The 23394-nt window shown below is 43.7% G+C and overlaps 1 protein-coding gene across 6 annotated transcripts in view; it reads left to right on the top strand.

The window, feature by feature from the left end:
• Positions 1 to 23394, top strand: part of LOC143283115 (uncharacterized) — a 551198-nt gene that overhangs the window by 489705 nt on the left and 38099 nt on the right. For 5 of the 6 annotated variants that reach the window (XM_076589238.1, XM_076589242.1, XM_076589241.1 and 2 more), the window contains 3 exons: positions 14273 to 14397; positions 14932 to 15155; positions 23070 to 23180. In XM_076589238.1, coding sequence (XP_076445353.1) covers positions 14273 to 14397; positions 14932 to 15155; positions 23070 to 23180 — 460 coding nt within the window. The remainder of the gene's footprint in view (positions 1 to 14272; positions 14398 to 14931; positions 15156 to 23069; positions 23181 to 23394) is intronic. The other variant, XM_076589240.1, reaches the window with a different exon arrangement.

Genomic DNA, 23394 nt, shown 5'->3' with positions numbered 1-23394 from the left:
CATCGAGTTCCCCAAAAGGCTTGTCGACTGCTTCGATCCTCTGTACGAAACCCATCCTGTGTGCAGCTTCTCTGCTGAGTAGATTGTCGCTGTTCATATTCACAACGAAGAGACGAAGTGAGTACGACTGGTTATGAACAGTAGTGGAGGTGACAAATTGTCCTTCGCCTGGGCTGGAGTTGGTCTTCTGTAGCTGTGGACGTGGTGACAGTTTCTGAAACTGCAACGTAGAGATCACGGAGACGTCTGCTCCAGTGTCAATCTTAAACTTCACTTGACCTCCCACAATGTTGAGGGTTGCCGTCCACGGTGGCTCAGTACGTGTTATGCACGATGACTTGTCGCCTAGCGCACCAACAAAGTGTTCAACTCCATCTTCATCTTGTACTTCACTCACTGATGAGTACCTGCTTCTGCATACTGATGCAAAATGATTCATTTTATTACAGATCCTGCACTGCTTTCCTTTTGCCGGACAGACTTCTGTTTCTCTGTGGGAGCGACCACATCTCGAACAGGATTTTGTGGCTGTACTGCCTCCTCTTCCTTTTCCTCCTCTGCCGCCGCGTGCGCTGCCTTGTGGTTGGCGATGACAACCTCTATGGCCAGTGCCGCCGCCTCGTGGGAGTCCTCTTCCTGTACCATGTTGATTGTTATCATGCCTACCACCTCTGTGACCACTGGTTCTATCAGAGTGTACTGCATCAATGGTAGTCTGGCGTTGCTCGGAAATTTGACCCTTCACAGTCACCGACTGTCGTGCCTGTGTTACGGCTTTCTCAAGAGTGAGATCTGCTTGCATTTGTAGCTTCTCAGACAGCTCTGAATCAAGTACTCCCAGTACTAATCTGTCTCGAATTGCTTCCTCTTTGTTCGGGAAGTCTGCTGTTTCCGCTAACTCATAAAGCGCACGAACGTAGGTCTCGATACTCTCATCTGTTTTCTGACTTCTTGCATGAAACCTTGCTCTTTCATGTATCACGTTTTTCTTTGGGACGAAGTATTCATCAAACTTAGCCAGTATGACGTCAAACTTCTTGCTATCATCTTCACTAAGTCTAAATGAACCTAAGATACGTTCAGCCTCAATGCCCATGACGTAAATCAGAGTATTTATCTGAATGTCTTCTTCTTCTTTGTTCAGTTTTGATGCGACGTGGTAGCGCATAAATCTTTGCTTCCACTCAGGCCAGAATGACGGTTTAGAAAAATCAAACGTGTCCGGTGCTTTGAACGAGGGCATTTTATTTTTATTCTGGATGAACAGAGTCAGTACTCACGGCGTTTAGGTCAGTTCTCGACGCTGCCACCATGTGTTGTCATCTCTCACTCTAGAAATAACAATATTCTTGTGCTCTGATAACTGCATTTATTCTCGACAAGATGTCTGCCCTGTCCGTACTACTTTTTCCTCGGGACTTCCGGTGAGTGACTATTCACACAAAAGCCGTGTACAATTTCACGACACTCTCCTACAGACGGAGACACATTGTCCAACACGCCATTCCTTTCTGCCATGCCTCGTCTAACTACACGATATGCTAAAACCACACCTCAGTGTACCACACCTGTCAGCACTTCATGACTTCTGTACTGTGTCTACTCTTTGTGAATGCAAAGAATTCTTATTAAGATAAAGATTAGGTTTACTACCTTCCACCACTGGCTCTACAACAACCGACATTTGTGTATGAATTGAATGAAGGCATCTTTCAGTCAAGGTTGAGCCTGGATGATGCATCCAAGCTGTCAGTTTGGTCTGCTGCTCAGCTAGAGCTATGTAGCATGGCTACACTGAGGGACTACACTGATTGATTGACTACATGCTAAAAAAATTGTTAACCTCAGGAAAGAACTAGATTCACAGTCAGTTGTGTCATATCCCTTGGGAAAAGAATTTCAGGTGTTCCTTTTGTTGTTTTCACACCTGTATCAGAGACAGATGTACTGAGTGTGTTGAAAAAGTCTGCTTCAAAAACATGTGACCTGGACCCCCTTCCCACATCACTGCTGTATGAGTGTTTGGATGTTTTGCCTGCACTAACAAAAATTATAAATGATTCTTTAATTTCTGTTGTCTTCCTTAATGTATACAAAAGTGCACTTGAAAGCCACTCTAGATCTAAGTGACCTCAAAAGCTTTCACCCTGTGTCCAACCTTGCTTTTGTGTCCAAAATGATTGAAAAGATTGTTCTCTCCCAACTTTCAGACCATTTAGCATTAACCAATCTGTTCTCTTCTTTTCAGTCAGCATATAGATCTTTCCATAGCACTGAAACTGCTTTGTTGAAAGTAGTTTAAGACCTGTTACTGTCTGTTGACACAATAGACTACAGTATACTCCTTTCCATACTTGAACATGTTTTGGGGATTCACTCAACAGTTCTGAATTGGTTTTTTTCATACCTGTCCAACTGCTTCCAGATTGTCTCTGTTAACAACTAAGTCTGATCCACCCCTGATCACCTGTGGTGTGCCACAAGGCTCTGTCCTGGGCCCTGTACTGTTTGTTCTGTACACTGCTCCTCTTTCTGATGTCATTTCTGGCCATTCTGTTCTTCACCACTCTTTTGCTGATGATGCTCAGTGACAAAAGTCTGCAGAACCAAACCAAGTACTCAGTCTGATTCCGTCAATGCAGGATTGCATTCTTGATGTTAAATCCTGGATGACATTCAACTGACTAAGTTAAATGATGGCAAAACTGAAGCTATGATTATTTCCTCTGCAAGAATGTCCACATCTACTTCTTTTCCTGACTACTGTGGTTGGTGATGCCACAGTTCAGTTTTGTAAATCAACAAGGAACCGTGAAGTCATTCTTGACTCCAACCTCACCATGCATGGTCAGGTAGTAAATCTGATACACATAGTCAATTGTGAACTTCGTTGCATCAACTCTGTCCATCAGTACCTTTCTGTTGAAACTACTAAAACTCTTACTTCAGCTTTTGTGCTGTCACGAACCGACTACTGTAATTCTCTTCTTATAGGCTGTCCACATAATCTTCTTCAGCGAATTCAAAAACTTCAAAACAGTGCTGTCCATCTGACTCTCAGAGTCCCACATACTTATCACATTTCTCCCCACCTCCACACTCTACATTGGCTCCCCATTGAAGCAAGAATTAAATACAAAGTTGTGTGTCTCTGCTATTCTGCTTTCCACTCTGCAGGACCTACATATCTTTCTGACCTTATAAGTGTTAACATTCCCTCAAGAAATCTCTGCTCTTCCTCTGACTATTGCCTTTTGAAACTTCCTCGTGTCAATACAAGAACCTATGGTGAACGTTCTTTCTTCTGTGCTGCTCCTCACATCTGGAACAACCTTCCTCATTATATCCGTACATCTGATTCTATCTCTGCTTTTCGCTCATCACTAAAAACTCATCTTTTTAAAACCTATCTATAAGCACTCTCAGCTTCCTTGTTCTCCAACACCACTCATGTAAGCTCACTTTGGATGCATGAAGAGTGCGAAAAGGGGGTGGGGGTGGGGGGGTTGGGTTGAGAAAGAGTGGTCATGAATGATTTATGTATTTATGTATTTTGTAATATTTTTCTTTCATGTAAAGCACCCAGAGCTCTGAAAGAGGAAGGGTGCTCTGTGAATGTACATTATTATTGTTTGACTACACTGACGGAATGATTATCCTGAGTGACTGCACTGACTGAGTGAGTGACTATACACTGTGTGACTACACTGAGTGAGTGAGTGACTACACTGTGTGACTACAATGAGTGAGTGAGTGACCACACTGCATGAGTACACTGACTGAGTGTGTGTGGTTTGTCCGTCAGGATCGATGAGGACCATCTAGTCATCCTGGGGGTGGGTGGGTTGGGATCTGTGGGTGCGCAGATGACTGGTCAGGCCAATCCTCGCCTGAAGGTTCTGACGCAGTGTGGACAGGGGATGGTGGCGGCTGTCGGGGACTTGCTGGCACTGCTTTTCCTGGCCTGTCTGCATTGCTCTGCTGCAACGATTCTGTTGGCCTCACAGGATTTGGCGCCTTTGTGGACAGCTGAATGCCACTTTGGTCTGTCCATTGCATTCAGCTCCCATGTGTTTTGGCTGATGCTTAAGGCCTTCAGAGAAGCTTTCAGAGTGTCTTTGAAGCGCTTCTTTTGGCCTCCATGGGAGCGCTTGCCATGTTGGAGTTCGCCATACAGCAGTTTCTTGGGGAGCTGGTGGTCTGGCATGCGAACTACATGGCCTGCCCAGCGCAGCTGGGCCTGCATCAAGATGGTGTAGATGCTGGGCAAGTTTGCACAAGTGAGCACCTCTGTGTCAGGGATCTTCTCTTGCCACTTTATGCCGAGAAGTTTTCTGAGGCTGGTGGTGTGGAAGTGGTTCAGCTTTTTGGCGTGGCCTTTGTAGACCGTCCATGATTCACATCCATAGAGCAGTTAGGTGAGAACTATGGCCTTGTATACTTTGAGCTTCGTCTCCAGGGTAATGCCTCTCCTGTTCCAAACGTTCTTATGGAGTCTGCCGAAGGCAACGCTGGCTTTGGTGAGTCTGGCATTCACCTCGTCGTTGATGACAACTGTGCGAGAGAGTGTACTGCCCAGGTATGTGAACTTGTCCACCGCATTCAGTCGTTGCCCGTTGATGAAGATGTTTGGTTCAAGGTAAGGCTTTCCTGGAGCTGGCTGGTGCATCACCTCAGTCTTCTTTGTGCTGATTGTGAGGCCAAAGTTGTCACAGGCAGCAGAGAACTTGTCGACACTGTGCTGCATGTCAGCTTCGGAGGCAGCGTTAAGAGCGCAGTCATCAGCAAACAGGAAGTCGTTGACGGTGTCTGTCCTCACCTTGGTTTTTGCTTGAAGCCTCCTGAGGTTAAAGAGTGAGCCATCTGTGCAGTACCTGATGCCAATGCCTACATCAGCGTCTCTGAAGGCATCTGTCAGCATGGCTGAAAACATGAGACTGAACAGGGTGGGGGCAAGAACTCACCCTTGCTTGACTCCGTTGCAGACAGCGAATGGTTCTGAAGTCTCTTCGTTGTCTTGGACTCGGGCCAGCATCCCATTGTGTAGTTGCCGTATGATGGTGATGAACTTTCTGGGACATCCATACTTCGCCATGATTCTCCAAAGGCCATCTCTGCTAACAGTATCGAAGGCCTTGGTCAGATCGACATAGGTGGAGTAAAGGTCGGCGTTCTGTTCCTGACACTTCTCCTGGAGTTGCCTGGCAACAAACACCATGTCAATAGTCCCGCATTCTTTCCGGAAGCCACACTTGCTCTCTGGTAGGAGACCTTGCTCAAGGTGCACTATGAGATGGTTGAGTAGCACTCTGGCCAGAGTCTTGCCTGCGACCGACAGCAGGGATATTCCACGATGGTTGTCACAGGCCTGATGATTTCCTTTGCGCTTGTACAGGTGTATGATGGAAACGTCTTTGAAGTCCTGTGGAACTGCCTCGTGCTGCCAGATGAGCTGGAACAGCTGATGAAGCTTCTCAGTCAGTGCCATACCACCTTCTTTGTAGACCTCAGCTGGAATGGAGTCTGAGCCAGGGGTTTTGCCATTGGATAGCAGACGGATAGCTTTCTGGGTCTCCTCCAAAGTTGGAATGGCATCCAACAACTCACTGACTGGCACCAGGGGGAGTTGGTCGATGGCTTCATCATTGATGGTGGAGGGGCGGTTCAGTACACTGTCAAAGTGTTCAGCCCATCTCTCAAGGATCCCGTCCTTGTCAGTGATCAGGTTAGAACTATCAGCATTGAGAAGTGGAGCAGATCCGGAGGTGGTGGGACCGTAGACTTCTTTCAGGCCATTATAGAAGTTCTTCATGTCGTTCCTGTCTGCAAAGCCCTCACGGCGGCACAAGGCAGCCCTTTTAGTTTTGGCGCGAAGCGGAGGGGAGAGGGATGAACAGCGAGCGAGCTTGAAACGTTGGAAAGGTGATAGCCTGGACAGACAGGCAGGCAGTATATGGGGCAGCGCTCTGGCGCACCACTAACTTCGCGCTATTCTCAGCGGAGCGCATGTTACACGGGCAGTGTGTACAGCTGTGAACAGCTTCGCTGCTGCTGATAAACTGTCAGAAACAGGGTTATGTGCTTTTAAAAAATAATACTCTATGTCAGAATGCAACAAGAAGGGCGCTATGGGTGTGAATGGATGTGTGATTTTCTGACAAATTTAACGATACCAAACATGAGTAGGTTTAATTTCCTGCAGGCAGTGTACAAGCGGTCCAAAACTTAGCGAGCACACGAACATTCTGTTCGAACTGAGGAACACACACGAAACGTAGTTCAATTTCAACTCCGTGTTGTGTGTGTACATCGTTTTACTTGGAGATAAAACTTATATCATGATATACATGCATGTCTCCACGATACAACTGGAAGGAAAATATAGCCGATACGTTACCTAGAGGTGGCAGACCGCCCCGGAATTAGTGTCAGTATTTAACGATCAGCTCCACTGAGAACTGCTGCCAGCCACTTAAGTTTCACACTTCTCTCAACATCACGGGAAGAGAGACGGACAGACAGACATATGCAGGGACAGACATACTGAGAAACAGAGGAACATGTACGGAGAGAGAAAGGGGAGAGGCACAGAGAGAGAGGGAGAGAGAGAGACGCACACAGAGAGGGGGAGAGAGATTTTCGCCGACTAGATGTTTTGCGTGTCAGTATGTGTGCCTTTGCTTGCGACATGCATTTGGTCAGTCTAAAAGATACACCTTGACGATACCATGCTTTTAGTAAACAATCACAATGTAACGTACTGACATGCATTTGTAAGTTCTAAATAATAAAATCCATTCCTACCTGAACTTATAAATCCGTATGAACTCCTTGTTTGTAGTTGGTAATCCACTCAGTTGAAGTGTGACACTGACTAAACTCAAACATTTTTTTTTCTTTTCTTGTTTTTTCCTTACAATGTGTGTGTGCAGGAGGGAGGGATTCAGGGTGGAGAAAAGAACAGGGCTGAAAATTTCTTTATTCTTTACTTTTTGATTTGTGCCGTGATTCTCCTGCTTGGGGTACGACTTGCTGAAGCATGGGGGAGACAATAGTCATGTGCTCTTGCATGATGACACGCAGTTTGTCATCTTGTGACTGCATCCCTAATACTTTCTTTTTGAGTGAATTGACGACTGCGTGTGTTGCCTCCCCCCCTTGTTCATTTTTTTGTAGCACTTGATACAAATGCATGTGGGATGTTTGCCCTCTTCATCATTCGAAACATCTAGGCCGAAAAAACGAAACAGTTCAGAAGAATACTTGGCACAAAGTCTTGCATTCAACCCCTTGTCTTTATCTCTTCTGAGAACCCGCTCACCACACACACGACACATATTATCCAAACATCTCAAGTGTTCACTGAAGGTGTGTTGCCCAGTCAGCAATGCTGCCACTACCGCACCAGATTCCATTTTTGTCGGCACTCACACACACACACTTAGGTCAAATAACTGGATGTAACACAAACACTCGGACAGTGTCTGGTAAATCACACAACACACTTAAAGTTCACATTCACTGGAATCATGTACACAAAAATGACAGCAAACAAAAACCGGTGTGCACGAATATGATGAAATGAAAATCACTTAAACAATACACCTTTCTCTGCTGGAAACATAGGCACAAAGAGCGCGGCGCGCGCTCCCCTTCCCCCCCCCTCCCATCCCAGTGGAATCTAGGTCAGCAGCCGTGCTCCTGACCGCTCACTGAACTCTGAAACTAAATAGCTCTGCTGGAAGTTAAGCGGCACAGCCGTGCCCTGGATCTCATCAGCTTTGTTGCTCAACCAGGAATCCTGCATCTGCCGCAGCTTCAGCTGGATGGTGCTGCGTGCACTCTTCAGTATGTCTTTCTTTGACTGTGACTTGGGATCTTCAATGTGGGCTCTGTAGGCTTGGCGTTTGTCTTCTAGCAGCTGCTTGATCTCAGTGCAGTTCTCAGCAAACCAGTCTTTGTGCTTCCTGACAGAAGGCCCCAGGCACTCCATGGCAGTGTTGTACACCGTCTCATGCAGTGCACCCCATGCTGCCTCCACATTCTGGTTGTCCAGCACAGTGGACTCAAGGCACTCCTCCAGGGTGTCAGCAAAGCTCTGCTTGATGTTGCCTAGCTCCAGCTTGTTGACATTCAGGCATTTGAGTGCTTTCATGCCCTGAGGCCGTCTCTTGGGCTGGATGCGGAAGTTGAGCTTGGAGACGATAAGGCGGTGGTCTGTCCAGCACTCGGCGCCGCACATGGCCCTCGTGACTCATACGTCCTGCCTGTCCCTCTTCCTGACGATGACAAAGTCGATGAGATGCCAATGCCCAGAGCGAGGATGCATCCATGACGTCCTGTTACGGGTAGGGAGGCAGAAGATGGTGTTTGTGATAAGAAGGTCGTGCTCAGCACATGTCTGGAGAAGTAGTTGGCCATTGCTGTTACAGTTACCAACCCCATGCTTCCCAATCACTCCTTCCCAGGAGGTGCTGTCACAACCAACTCTCGCATTAAAGTCACCAAGAATGATGAGCTTGTCTGCGTTGGGAACAGTGGTGATGACAGCGTTCAGGTCCTCGTAGAACTTGTCCTTGATCTCATCTGGGTTGGTCATGGTGGGCGTGTAGGCGCTGACAATGGTGGTAAACTTCTTCCCGTTGCATATAGGGAGTTTCATCGTCATCAGGCAATCGTTCACTCCTTTCAGGGGGCCAGCCAGCTTGCCAACGAGGGTTGTCTTCACTGCAAAGCCAACTCCAGCCTCACGTCTCTCTTCAGGTCCGCGACCACTCCAAAAGAAGGTGTAGCCTGCGCCTCGCTCACAGAGTTCGCCTTCTTCTGCCAGTCTGGTCTCACTTAAGGCAGCGATGTCGATGTTGTACCTGGCTAATTCACTCGCAATGAGTGCTGTGCGTCTCTGTCATCTGGCTGAGTTGCCTCTGTCCAGAAGCGTACGTACGTTCCATGTGGCAATGGTCAATGGGGTGCTCCTTGTAGTGTGACTACACTGACTGAGTGAGTGACCACACTGCATGAGTACACTGACTGAGTGAGTAACTACACTGAGTGACTATACTGACTGAGTGACTAGACTGTGACTAGACTGAGTGAGTGAGTGACTACACTGCATGACTACACTGAGTGAGTGACTACACTGACTGAGTAACTACACTGAGTGACTATACTGACTGAGTGAGTGATTAGACTGTGTGACTACACTGACTGAGTGACTACACTGCATGACTACACTGACTGAGTGAGTGACTACACTGAGTGACTATACTGAGTGAGTGACTACACTGCATGACTACATTGACCGAGTGACTACACTGACTGAGTGAGTAACTACACTGAGTGACAACACTGACTGAGTGACTACACTGCATGACTACACTGACTGAGTGACTACACTGCATGACTACATTGACTGAGTAACTACACTGCATGACTACATTGACTGAGTAACTACACTGAGTGACTACACTGAGTGAGTGAGTAACTACATTGAGTGACAACACTGACTGAGTGACTACACTGCATGACTACACTGACCGAGTGACTACACTGCATGACTACACTGACTGAGTGAGTAACTACACTGAGTGACAACACTGACTGAGTGACTACACTGCATGACTACACTGACTGAGTGACTACACTGCATGACTACATTGACTGAGTAACTACACTGAGTGACTACACTGAGTGAGTGAGTAACTACATTGAGTGACAACACTGACTGAGTGACTACACTGCATGACTACACTGACCGAGTGACTACACTGCATGACTACACTGACTGAGTGAGTAACTACACTGCGTGACTACACTGACTGAGTGAGTAACTACACTGCGTGACTATACTGACTGAGTGAGTGACCACACTGCGTGACTACACTGGGTGACTATAACGAGTGAGTGACTACACTGCATGACTACACTGACCGAGTGAGCGACTACACTGTGTGATTACACTGAGTGAGTGAGTTAATACGCTGCGTGACTACACTGACTGAGACTACTCTGCGTGACTACACTGACTGAGCGACTACACTGTGTGACTACATTTATTGATTGAGTGACTACACTGCATGACTACACTGACTCATTGATTGACTACAGTGTGTGACTGCACTGACTGAGTGACTGCACTGACTGACTGAGTGACTTCACTGCATGACTACGCTGATTGATTGAGTGACTACACTGATTGCTGAGTGACCACACTGACTGACTTACTACACTGCATGACTCCACTGACTGAGTGACTACACTGACTGAGTGAGTGACTACACTGAGTGAGATTGAGAACACTGAGTCAGGTTGGCCTCTTGTGGAGCAATAGAAGTGTATTTTGTGTGTGTCAGTCATAAGCGGATGATGTGTGAAGCAGAAGGTCTTGCATCCCCCACACAACCTTGCTTATTGTCACAATGAGTTGAGTGGTGTAGCTGAAAATGGTTGAATTTTCATGTTTTATTTCAGAGTTGATACACAGATATATGGAATTGTTGGCTTTTACCCACAACTGAGAGTGTTTTCAAGTGGAAGAAAAGATTAAAACAATCTTTGGTAGCTTCTGTTGGTGTAATTCTGTCAGCTTCATCAGAGTCTTTTTAGCCAGCACATACCATGGTGTGTCAGGTCAGAGGCTCTTCTCTGTTACTTAACCATGTAACCCAGTACTACCTGCCGCATGTGGGGAGTAAATCCATCATGAAAATTGGATCTGGAGAAGGATAGTCTCTGCCAGATTTGGCACATCTTTAGAGATGGCTTGAGGGAGGTGGTTGCTGGCCCCCTATACATAACATGTAGCATGCATGGCCCACCAGTGTGTGGATACACCCTGGCACCCCTCACTTTAATCCAAGTCAAGCGCAAGTCATAACTTCAGGCTGACAGCCTGCACAACTCTCCCTCACTTTAATCCAAGTCAAGCGCAAGTCATAACTTCAGGCTGACAGCCTGCACAACTCTCCCTCACTTTAATCCAAGTCAAGCACAAGTCATAACTTCAAACTACACCACACAACACCTCAAGTCATGTGGCGATGGGGGAGTGGTGAAGCAGCAGGTGCGGATACACTGGAAGCTGTAGTCACAAACCTTTACACAGGCGGCCCAGGGCATACAGTCACTCTCTACTGGACCAAAGCAGCAGTGGAGTTCAGCAGGCCCCTGGGTGTCTGAGTAGCCCTCTTTAGGATCGCTCTGCTCACCTCCACGGAGGAAGGGGCTAGAAAAGGTGCCTCAGACATAGCCTGCTTCACTTCTCAGTGGCCAGCTTACCATAGCTGGTGGGGATCCCTCATAGTGGTTGACAAACAAAAAAGAAGAAAGTGAAGAAAGTGATGGTGCTCAACCTTTGCACCTGGAACATGAGAACTCTGCTAGATAACATCAAAGAGCTAGCTCACTACAGTGTGGACATAGCAGCTCTCAGTGAAACACGCCTAGCAGACGAAGGGCCAGCTTACTGAACACACGTTCTTCTGGAGTGGTTGCAGCAGCTCTGAACGATGAGAAGCAGGCGTGGGATTTGCCATCAAATCTCACATGGCCTGTGAACTCACCAAGCTTCCAGAGGGTATCAACGACCGCTTGATGACACTTCAGCTCCCACTTTAAAACAAGAAGAGTGCAATGCTGATTAGTGCCTATGCTCCCACCAGGACCTACCCAGATGACATTAAAGACAAATACTATGAAGAACTTGACGCCCTCATTTCAGCAGTCCCACAGCAGAGAAGCTCATTGTCTCGGGGACTTCACTGCCAGAGTAGGGACTGACTACCAAACCTGGGAAGGGATCATTGCAAGACATGACACTGGCAAGTGTAACAGTAATGGTCTTCTGCTCCTCAAGATGTGTGCCACACATGACCTTGTCATCACCAACACCCTGTTATGCCTACCCACTGTTAAGGAGATGCCATGGATGCACCCTCACTCGAGGCACTGGCATCTTATAGACTACGTCATCACCAGGAAGAGGGACAGGCTGGACGTCAAAGTCACGAGAGCCATGTGTGGTGCCGACTGCTGGACCGACCACTGCCTCATTGCATCCAAGTTCAGGCTTTGCATTCTGCCAGTGAGAAGACCCCAAGGTCAGAAGACTGCAAAGAGGCTGAATGTCTCCAAGCTGAAAAGCATCAAGGTTGCAGAAGAACTTGCTGATGATCTTGAAGGCAACTGCCAGACACACCACAGGAAGACGGGACCAGCATTGAGGAACAGTGGATGGCCTTCAGAGACGCTGTCTACACTACTGCCCTTGAACATTTTGAACCAGCAACCCGAAGAATCCAAGACTGGTTCAGTGAGAATGAGAAGAAATACAGGCACTGATAACAGAGAAAAGTCAACTGTTCAGAGTGCATCATGACCCCACGCCACAAGCCAAGGAAGATGCAATTCCTGCTGAGGTCTACATGATGCAAAAGCTGATTGAACTCTTCCTGCCCATGTGGAACAAGGGACAGATCCTGCAACAGATGAAAGATGCCAGCATAGTCCACATCTACAAGAGGAAACGCAACCACCAGTCTTGTGACAACCACTAAGTCATCATATTCTTGTCCACTGCTTGGAAGATTCTGCAGATGTCCTCCAACATCTTGAGCAAGGTCTCCTCCCAGAAAGTCAGTGTGGTTTCCATGCTGAACATGGGACTACAGACATGATTTTTGCTATGCGCCAACTCCAGGAAAAATACAACCTCTTCATAACTTTTGTTGATCTGACCAAGGCTTTTGATACGATCAACCAGCAGAGAAGGCTTGTGGAAGATCATGGAGAAGTTTGGCAGCCCCAGCATGTTCATCACAATCATCCGGCAGTTCCACGACAGCTTGATGGAGAAAGTTCTGGATGATGGAGATGAGTCAGAGGCCTTCTCAGTGACAAACAGCATCAGACAAGGCTGCGTTCTCACCCTGACTCTGTTCAGTATGGTATTATCTGCCATGCTGACAAATGCCTTCCATGACTGAAAAGAAGGAATTCACATCAGGTACAGGACTGATGGGAGATTGATCAACCTCAGGCGCCTGCAGGCTGTTACAAAGGTGAAAGAGACTGTCATCAGAGACTTATTGTTTGCTGATGACTGCGCGCTCAACACCAGCACAGAGCAGAAGAGGCAGTGTGAAATGGACTGCTTCTCACAAGCTTGAGACAACTTCAGTCTCACCATCAGCACCAAAAAGATGGAAGTTATGTACCAGCTTGCCCCAGGAAAGTCGTACCAGGAGGCCACGCATCACAGTGAAGGGGCAGAACCTCCAGGTAGCCTGGGCAGCACGTTCTCTCACACAGTGAACATAGACACTGAGGTCAACAACAGGATCGCCAAAGCCAGCGCCATCTTTGGTAGACTTTGTGAGAATGTCTTGGAGCGGTGAGGACTCAGCGCAACCACCAAGCTGAAGGTCTACTGTGCAGTGGTCCTTACCACCTCCTTTACGCCAGCGAGACCTTGACTGTCTACAGCTGACATGCCAAACTACTCAGTCGCTTCCACCTGAGCTGTCTCTGCAGACTCCTCCACATCAGGTGGCAGGACAAAGTCCCCGACACGGAAGTCCTGGAACAAGCTGGCCTCTGCAGCGTCTACACCCTGCTGCAGAAAGCCCAAGCCAGGTGGGCTGGACACGTGTTCAGAATGCCAGACAGTCAACTGCCTAAGCAGCTGCTGTACAAAGCATTGTGTCAGGGCAAGCGTTCAGTTAGAAGGCAGAAGAAACGCTACGAAGACTGCCTCAGTGCGTCCTTCAAAGACCTGGGCGTCCACATCAACATGCGGGAGATGCTTGCTCTGGACCGTCCAGCTTGGCACAGCAAGATCACCACAGGAGCCCATGCAGCTGAAGCCAGGTGCATCACCGAGGCGTAATGAAAGTGTGCTGTGTGCAATATGTTTTTTTTTTTTTTTTTTAATATTTGGTCACATGGTCAAGTTAAGAAATTCACAAGACATAGAAGAAACCATAGAAAGATTATTTTGTGGTTCATTTGGGTCCTTTCTTCAGCATCAGTGGAAGTTTTGTTTCTTTTTTCTCCATTATTCTTTTACTTTTACATTCCACACATGAGAACATATGACTGAATTTTTTCCCCTTTTATTTTTTCCATCTAAAATTATGCTATTTGAATAGATTTAGATTGAAATAAACATTTAGGTGCATGCATGCGCGCACACACACACATTCGCAAACATGCATGTGTATTGGACAGCTACTGACATGTGTTGCTGTGATAACAGATCCATGGTGTGTTGCAGATAATCAATGCAGTGGGGGAAGCTGTCAGCCAGGAAGGAGTGAAACTGGCAGTCCTAGATCACATCCCAAGCAACTTGCCCATCATTCTGCCTCTGCAGCAGCTCATTGCTGTCTCACATCAGCAGTAAGTGCTGCCTTTCTCATCGGACTGCTGGATATCATGAAGGGTTTTACCATGTGGATAAACAAAATGTCTGGAAAAAGAGTCAGTGTACTTTGCATATTATTCACTTGTTGCATAGAATAGGAAACATGGCAGTATAGTTTACATATGCTATATAGTCATTCTTATTTTATTATCAAAGTACTCCAAAGGATGCTTAGCTTCAAACCTTGGGGTGACTGGACAAAAGCACCTGGAATCTCACTTTCTGAATGAGTGCTGTCCCCTTGACCACTGCTCCGCAGCAGTGTCAGCCAAAGCTCATCAGTCAGAGCAAGTTTCACACAGTTACTTTGGACATGGTGTGTGTGCGTGCATGTGTGCATGCCTGCGCGCATGTGTGTGTGTGTATGCATATGTGTGTGTGTGTGTGCATGTGTGTGTGTGCATGTGTGTGTATGTGTGTGTGTGCATGTGTGTGCGTGTGTTATTTTTTCTTTGTGTGGTGTCTTAAGGATGACAGTGATTAATTTTCATGTGTGGATAATGTTTCAGTGGGGTTCAGGTCCTTGTGGATGGGGCACATGCTCTGGGACAAATACCTCTCAATCTCCACAGCCTGGATGCTGATTACTATATTTCCAATGCCCACAAATGGTTCTGCAGCCCCAAGGGAGCTGCCTTTCTGTATGTGCGTAAGGAACTAAAGTCTTCCATCCACCCACTTTTGGTTTCTCATGGTTATGGCTTTGGATTCAGCTCAGAATTTCTTTGGACAGGTAATCAATATATATAAGAGAGAGAGAGAGAGAGAGAGAGAGAGAGAAGATGAGACAAGAAAAAACATATTTCCAGGGATAACAGATAAGCACTGGTGTGCTTTTTTCATCCAGTCCCCGCCCTATTTAGGGTTTACACTACACAATGCCAAGTAATAAAACCATAAGCATGGTGTTTATAACATGTAGAAAGAATAGAAAACAAGAGAGGCAAGGCCTTCAAGACTCACTTGTGATACGCTTAAAAAAAAAAATTTAATCGTTAAAATGTGTTCTGTATTTGTTATTATAAAGCTTCGGGTTAAAAAAAAAAGAAAAAAAAAGAAGTCCTAACCAGATTCGAACCCCGCGTGTTCGGGTGAGAAGAAACTGTCTTACCCATTACACTATCGTGGCTCTGACGTTCTAAACTTTAATATTTGAACATACTTTTTTAAAGGGCGATAAATCAGTTGTGGTATTCGCAGTGAGAACGCTGTTTAAATCATATTATTCTGGTGTATCTTGAGCATTCAAAAAATCTTTAAGGGCAATAAAAAAATTCTTTTTAAGTCCGCGGTAAAGGAGACGTGGCTATCGCCGCAATCACACTGCAACATTTAGCCATTTTCTCTAGATCTAGATAGATGTACAAGTTTAGTTACACCCACCGGGAATGTAGTACGACACGGTTGATTCAATTTATCTTTTATGTTCATTCTAGTTTTATAGTTTTAAAGTTGATATGAAAATTTAGTATTTTGTTAAACTAATAACATGTAGAGCCAAGTACAAGTACTTCTAAATGTCGTATGAAGTGAAAAGGACTTCATTTTGAGAAAAGTCAAGACTGGAAATTTTTTCGTTTCATCGTGATCAATTCAAGGGTATTAACTCGCATGGTTTACAATTTTTAACTGTGAATTCTGACTGATTCTGTGGATATTTTTATGGCAGTTTGGGGCATAATCCAGTAAGTGATGAGGCGTTCACAAATCTTTCTCGGAATAAATATTTAACGGTCTCCTTCTCCAAATTTCCATCACATGTTATCGTGTATTGTCCATTGAATATAGGATTCAACGGGCAGGTCAACAACTTGAAACAAAATGGCGTTGTTCGCGTTCGCAAAGAATATGAGCACGCGCTTTGAATGTGTATAAATATGTGTACGCAATTGATTTTTGCCCATGACCTTCAGGACTCAGCCAATAGATCTGTAAAGTCCACTCGTCGTATTGATTTTAGTATTTTCCGAAAAAGACCATTTGGGTGAATGAACATAATGAAAGCCCTGTACACAGAGAGTAAAACACACAAGCTTTTTATGTATTGAGTATAATTTCAAAATGTAATGTTTAAGATGAGAAAGATCAGTTTAAAGCAAATTAAGTCCTCTAGCATTAATTACAGATTAATTTCCCTTTTTTACTATCTGCACCAAAACGTTTGCAAAATAAATAAAACTTCCATGCTTAGCAAAAGAAGTTCCTGTTTGAACAAAAAATGATAATAATGACTGCTCTTGTTGTTGTGTCAGAATACCAGATCAAAGTGCAAAGTTTAGAGGATACAAAAAATATAAATATAACAGTAAATGCAGTTTGCATATAATTTGGCTTCTTTTTTATTTTTGTGTGCCCATCCCAGAGGTGCAATATTGTTTTAAACAAGATGACTGGAAAGAACTGAATTTTTCCTATTTTTATGCCTAATTTGGTGTCAACTGACAAAGTATTTGCAGAGAAAATGTCAATGTTAAAGTTTACTACGGACACACACACACACACACACACACACACACACACACAACTGAACACCGGGTTAAAACATAGACTCACTTTGTTTACACAAGTGAGTCAAAAAGGAAACACACATCAGAGTATTAGAATAGTGTTGCTGAGTTGGGAAGGAGTGAGAGAAGAAGAGCAGGAGAAATCAGGGGTGGAAGGAAGAGAAAGAGAGATGGAGGGTGCATTGAATGAATAAGTTATTAATATGCATGCATATATTAGAAAATGTGAATAAGGTATATTATCAAATAACAGAGTACTGCAAATAACAATATATGTACACATGGAAATAATGGGAGTACATGTACCTGAAATAAACAAAAGCAAATAACAGGTAGTGCATGAATATAAAGAATGGAGGAGAAAGTTTCACGTGCAGCCATACAATACAAACACCAACAGCATCAACAACATGAGCAAGACATTAGGCGTTATCGTATAAAGTGGGATAGGTAATGTATTTTAAGGTGGTTCTACCACCTTAATTATCTCTGGGAGTCATTTCTACAGGGAAGCGCCTGTGTAAACCAAACTATATTCAAACAGATCAATCCTTGACATTGGAATATGGACTTTTGGGGAATTCTTGAAGGAATAGGAAATCTGCTTATCAATGTTAATGGTGTATTTCTTGTCATAATTTGTGCATTTTGATTCCTTCATTATACTTTGATTGGAGAATATTTGCTTGTTAAAAGTATGAGTCCGCAAGGGAGTCTTTGGTACTAACATGAGTCCCAGTTTATGAAGGTTCAGTAATGGCTTCATGATATTCACACTGGCAGAGTCCCATTGTGTTGATGTGTAATTTAATTTATTGAGGTCTGGATTTGTGCTTGAAAAAACTATTTCTGTGATTGGGGGTCATAAAGGAAATGCTTGATTTGGACAGTTGATAGGCTTTCTGGGCTGTCTTTATGCATAGGGATTTGATGGGAGGATTCCAAGAGAGATAGCATCATTTATAACTCCAAGAATTTTATGATCACTCACCTGTTCAATATGTTCACTTTAAATTGGATGGAAGGAAATTTATCTCCAAATTGTATGGCTACTTTTGTCTGGTTTTGATAGATATGCATGTGGGTGAAGAGATGTTTGGTCTATTTAATGAGATCATTGTACTTTTCTATAATATTTTTGCAAGAACACATCTCAGTCTGAGTTATATGGATTGTTGAATCATTGGCAAATAGTTTGCAAAGGGACTTTATGTGAAGAGGCAGGTCATTTATGTATATTCAGAATGGTAGAGGGCTTAAAACAGACCCATGAGGAATGCCTTAATCAAGTACTGTCTTCTTCTCATTCATCAAATGGACACCTCAGTCTGTGTGATAATCAAGTACTGCTAATGTGGAGATTTATGGACTCATTGCCATGCATTGTTGCCTGTTATTGGGATATGATTTAAGCAAATTAGAGTTGTCCACTGTTTAACTGGAAGAAAAACTTAATACTAGTAGTCTTTTTTTATGAAACTGCTAGCATCTGCAATGGATTTAGCCCAAGAAAATAATTATTTCAGCATATCCAGTTGACAGTATTGCTACGAGATCTCCTCTTTGTGTGGCTGGTTCATTGTTTTGTATCCCCTGTGAATGTCTGCATATGCTGGACAATCAAAATGTGTTTCATTCTCAGTACTGCATTTAGGTCAAGGTTCTAATTCTGAATCTAGCTAAGCTGTATCTGTGCCATTTATGTGTAACAATCATCACATGTTTCTATACCTCCAATACACTCTTAAATAACCGGAAAAAAAAAGAATAATCTACTGCAGTATGTGTTTCAGCTTCAAGGAGGCATTAAAGCTGATCCACATATGCTGCACTACATCTGCATAAGAAATAAAAAGACATGTGGGAAGGGTAAGTAGGGGGGTGGGGGGAGATGCCTGACCACAAACCCATCACGCTGGTCACCCTGAGAACCTCCACAGTGCTGCAGGAAAGAAGGAGATGAAGACAAAAAGTAAATTATCAACAGCTGTCATCTGGAAAGGACATTGCAAAGATAGTTCTTTTTTTACTTGTGTTGGGCAGAGTCGGGAATTTTATCATTTTTTTCCGTGCCAAATTCCTTTTTGATATGGTATCATAATTTGTCTTATCTGTCTGCAATCCTTCTCAAACCTAAATATGTTATTTTCCTACTGAACACTATATGACAGAACAATGAACACACATTCAGATACTCACATACACATGCAAAAACATGCACACAGAATGAATGAATGAATGAATGAATCTTTATTTTCCAACGGTGAAGATATTAGCACTTTAGCCGACTTACACATCTGCCGTTGTTCTAAGAGACACACAAACATGTACGCATATAAATGTAGTTATACTTAATACTTAATACATGTATAATGTACGAGTATAACACAGCGTCAAACTGAGAGACACAACATCGCTCACATCTGTATGGAACGGAAGCAAGTAACACACACACGCACACTAACACACACACACACACCAAGGGAAAAACAACAACAAAACCCTAGCATGAATGCTACACATGAATGATTCAAGTGAAATTAACACAGAAAAGTAATGATAAAATTTTAAACACAGATGTAAGAGACATAAAAGACAGCAAATTAGGCAACGAGTAATAGGGATATGGACAGATAGACACATTATGTGAAAGACAGAGAGAGGGATAGACAGAGGGGAGAGACAGACAGACAGACAGACAAGCACAGAGAGAGAGATGTAAAGATATGTCAGTGTGGGGAAAAAAAAAAAAAAGAGTTGGGTGAGGGTGGTTCACAATTTGTAATACATGTAAGTATACAGACTCGTAGATGTGACCAGACTAGAGTTTGATTTCATTTGTTTGTGTCCACTGTAAAGAGAAAATATCTGAAAACAATATTCTATGGCGTGATACGTTATCAACTGATTGACGCATTTCAACATAGTTTGTAAGGTTTGTCAGTGACAGTATTATACCAGATTTTCGGTCTGGCTTTCGGCACGCATGTACTGTCCAAGTTTCTCTTTGAATGTTGTGGTGGAAAAGGGTTCTTTGAGGTGTTTGGGGAGATTGTTCCAGCAGTGCGTGCCGGAATATGCCAAACTCGATTTATAAAGGTCTATTCTTGGCTTGGGTAGAGTAAGAGTTGCATTTCGGGAGTTAGGGTTGCGAGTTTCATAGCAGACAATGGTTTGGTGTAGATAAGTAGGGCATTTACCGAATATAATTCTATGCATAAGTACGCGCTTATTCAATATTAGGTGCTTTGTCAAGGAAAGAGGTGCTGGCAGTTGATATTGATGACTGCGTGTGTTTCGTAAAACACCATTGAGGTGTTTTACAGCACGTCTGTGTACAGAATCTAGTTTTTTCATGTGCACTTTGCTGCAGTTGTCCCACATATTTGAAACGTAATTAATTCTAGACATGATGTGAGAATGGAAAAAAGAAATAGGAAGCCTCTGGACTGACAACATGTTTTAAATGGAATAATAGGTAAACATTTTGTGCAGCTGATCTTGATAAAGAACTGATATGTGCCTCCCATTTTAGCTGGTTGTCAATAACGACACCAAGGTGTCGATGTTCTGTAACTTGTTCAGTAGCTTGGCCATCGATTGACAAAGTGAGCGGATTTAAGCCACGCTGGTGCTTTTGGCGAGTGGCTACAATCATACTTTTTGTTTTTTTCTGGGTTAAGGAGCATATTATTTTCTGTACACCAGTTGGATACTTCGGTTAGGCTGGTTTGTAATCTATCATTAATGTGCTCTAAATTTACTCCATTTGTATGAAGAGAAGAGTCATCTGCAAACATGTCGCATGATATTGCAGATGAGGAGATACATAGTGGAAGATCATTGATATAAAGGTTGAACAATAAGGGGCCAAGCACAGAGCCTTGGGGAATGCCCATTTTAGTTATTCCCACATTCAAAAAAGTCCCGTTTACTAATACACTCTGCTTTCTTTCTTTTAAGTATGACTCAAAAAAATTAACAGAATTTGTATCAAGCTGATAAACCCGTAGCTTTTCAAGAAGTATTCGATGGTTAATGAGATCAAATGCTTTCTTTAAATCTGGAAATACAATTCCGTTGATTTTTTTGTCATTTATAGCTGTGAGCAGTTTATCTAAGAGAATGGTGAGGGCTGTCTGACAGGAGTGTTTTGGGCGAAACCCTGACTGATTTTGATGAAGCAAGTTGTGCCGATCAAGATATTGCAAAAGGTGCTTGTGTAGGTGTTTTTCAAGTGGTTTAGAAAGCGATGATAGTAATGATATTGGTTGGTAATCGTTCAGGTCAGAGGGATTTTTTACTTTAGGTAGTGGTATAATTTTGGCAGTTTTGAACATAGTTGGAGAAACACTTTTTGAAATACTGAGGTTATAAACATATGTCAGATGATGCACTGTATATGGCAGTGATAGAAGCAAAATTTTATTGCTGAGTCCGTCACAGCCATGTGTATTTTTTTGTCCAAGGTTGGTTATGTATTTACCGACCTCATAAACGGTTAGTTGTGGAATGTGAAATGTATCTTGATGGCTGAGCCTGTCTGAACAAAATGATTTTAGACTGACTGGACATTTATACTGATCTGAGTTTTGTTTCAGACGATTTGTCAAACTTTCCGCGATGGATAGGAAGTGGTTGTTAAAGTCTGTTGCTGTGAAACAATCATATTTCAATGATTTTCCAGGAAAGGGCTTATTGGTCAGTGCATTGAGAGCTTTCCATATGGATGAAGTATTGTCTGATTCTGACGTCATTATCCTGTTAAAATATGTCTTTTTGGCCTGACGGACTAAGAACTTCACATGTTTTCTTTTTTTGCTTAAATGCGGAATAGTTTTTTTCTTTCTTAAGTTTATCTCTAATTTTGACCGCTATTGATATGACAGTAAACCAAGGAGGTGTTGATGAATTTCCTACCCGTTTTCTTCTAACTGGGGCATGCTTATCATAAACAGATAAAAAGATTCTATGAAATGCCGCAACCGCTTCATCTGGATCGTTAGATTCATAAATTTCCTTAAATGAGCATTCGCTAAGATCATGGAGAAAATCGACTTTGTTAAAGTGCTTATACGATTGATACGTGATGGTGGAGTGGGTTCTAGTTCTAGCTGTTGGTATCTTACAGGCAACTGTACACGGTATAGTGAAGTGGTCACTGATACTGGTCTGGTGTACCTGAGCACTTACGACTCTGTCTGGATTATTAACATAGATGTGGTCAATCAGAGTTGAGCTGGATGACGTAACTCGTGTTGCTGACTGTATTACTTAGTGCAAATTAAATAGAGATATGGTAGAATCCCATGCTGGATGAGGTTTTTGAAAATCTATATTAAAGTCACCAAGAATGATAATATCCCTGCCACGAGCAAAATCCTGTACTTTGTCCATCATGATGACAAAATCATCATACCACCCGAAATTGCTGGATGGGTTTCTATAAATGAATCCTAGTATAACTGGGCATTTTGCTACTTTCACCTCTAGCCAGATGCTTTCTACATTTACGGACTCTAAATCAAATCGTCTATTAGTAAAACCTTTCATAGTGTCGTGGACATAAACAGCTATTCCGGTGTGTCTGGGATGAGTGGCATCTTTTCTGAACAATGAATAGTTTGGAATCGCAATTATATCATCATCTACAGCTGGGGACACTCTATACTGTTTTTCCGAAAATGTGACAAATTCTAGTCTGGTCAAGGAAGACTTTCACATCAGTCGCTTTGTTCTCAAGATGGTAGACATTCAAATGACCGACAGTCAGATCATAAGTTTGCATTTTTGACATGAATGATGTAGGTCTACACTTCAATTAACACTTCTTAAAAAAAGTGAAGCAAACAATAGTTTCACAAAACACTTCAGAACAATTCAGGGCAAAATTAATGAGAAAAAAAGAAGAAAAGTAAACACAGAATAACACATACACAGACACACACACACACACACACACACACACGCGCACGCGCGCGCATGCACACTCACACACACGCATGCATGGGCGCACACACACACACACACATACACACAGAGTGTTGTGCACTGTAATGTCTTTTATCAGGTTTGGAGAAATGGGAGACAAGGGAGGTAGATATCTCTGTATTGTTTCCACCACACCCTTCGCTTTGCAGGTCTCCATGACTACAGCCCCATTCTGGCTGTGCACACTGTACTGGACTTTTGGGAGGCTGTGGATGTGCACCGTGCCAGATCACACATGTACTCCATGGCCAAGTATGCAGGTGAGAATCTGGGCTGGGTGGGTGCAGGCATTTTGTGTGAAGCATGTTTCTCATGGGTTGATCCCAGTGATGTACTGTCATTTTCTGACTATATGGCAGTACATTTTTTTTCAATATCTGATGCGGATTGCCTTATGGTTGAACCAGTTTTGGTTCCTAAAATCTTAGTGTCCTGCTTAGACATCATATGTATGGGTCAGTCTTGACTTACTTG

The sequence above is a fragment of the Babylonia areolata genome, chromosome 6 (genome assembly GCF_041734735.1).
Source record: "Babylonia areolata isolate BAREFJ2019XMU chromosome 6, ASM4173473v1, whole genome shotgun sequence".
Lineage (NCBI taxonomy): Eukaryota > Metazoa > Mollusca > Gastropoda > Neogastropoda > Buccinidae > Babylonia > Babylonia areolata.
Note: the sequence above shows the minus strand (reverse complement) of the source record. Positions and strands in the feature narration are given on the sequence as shown.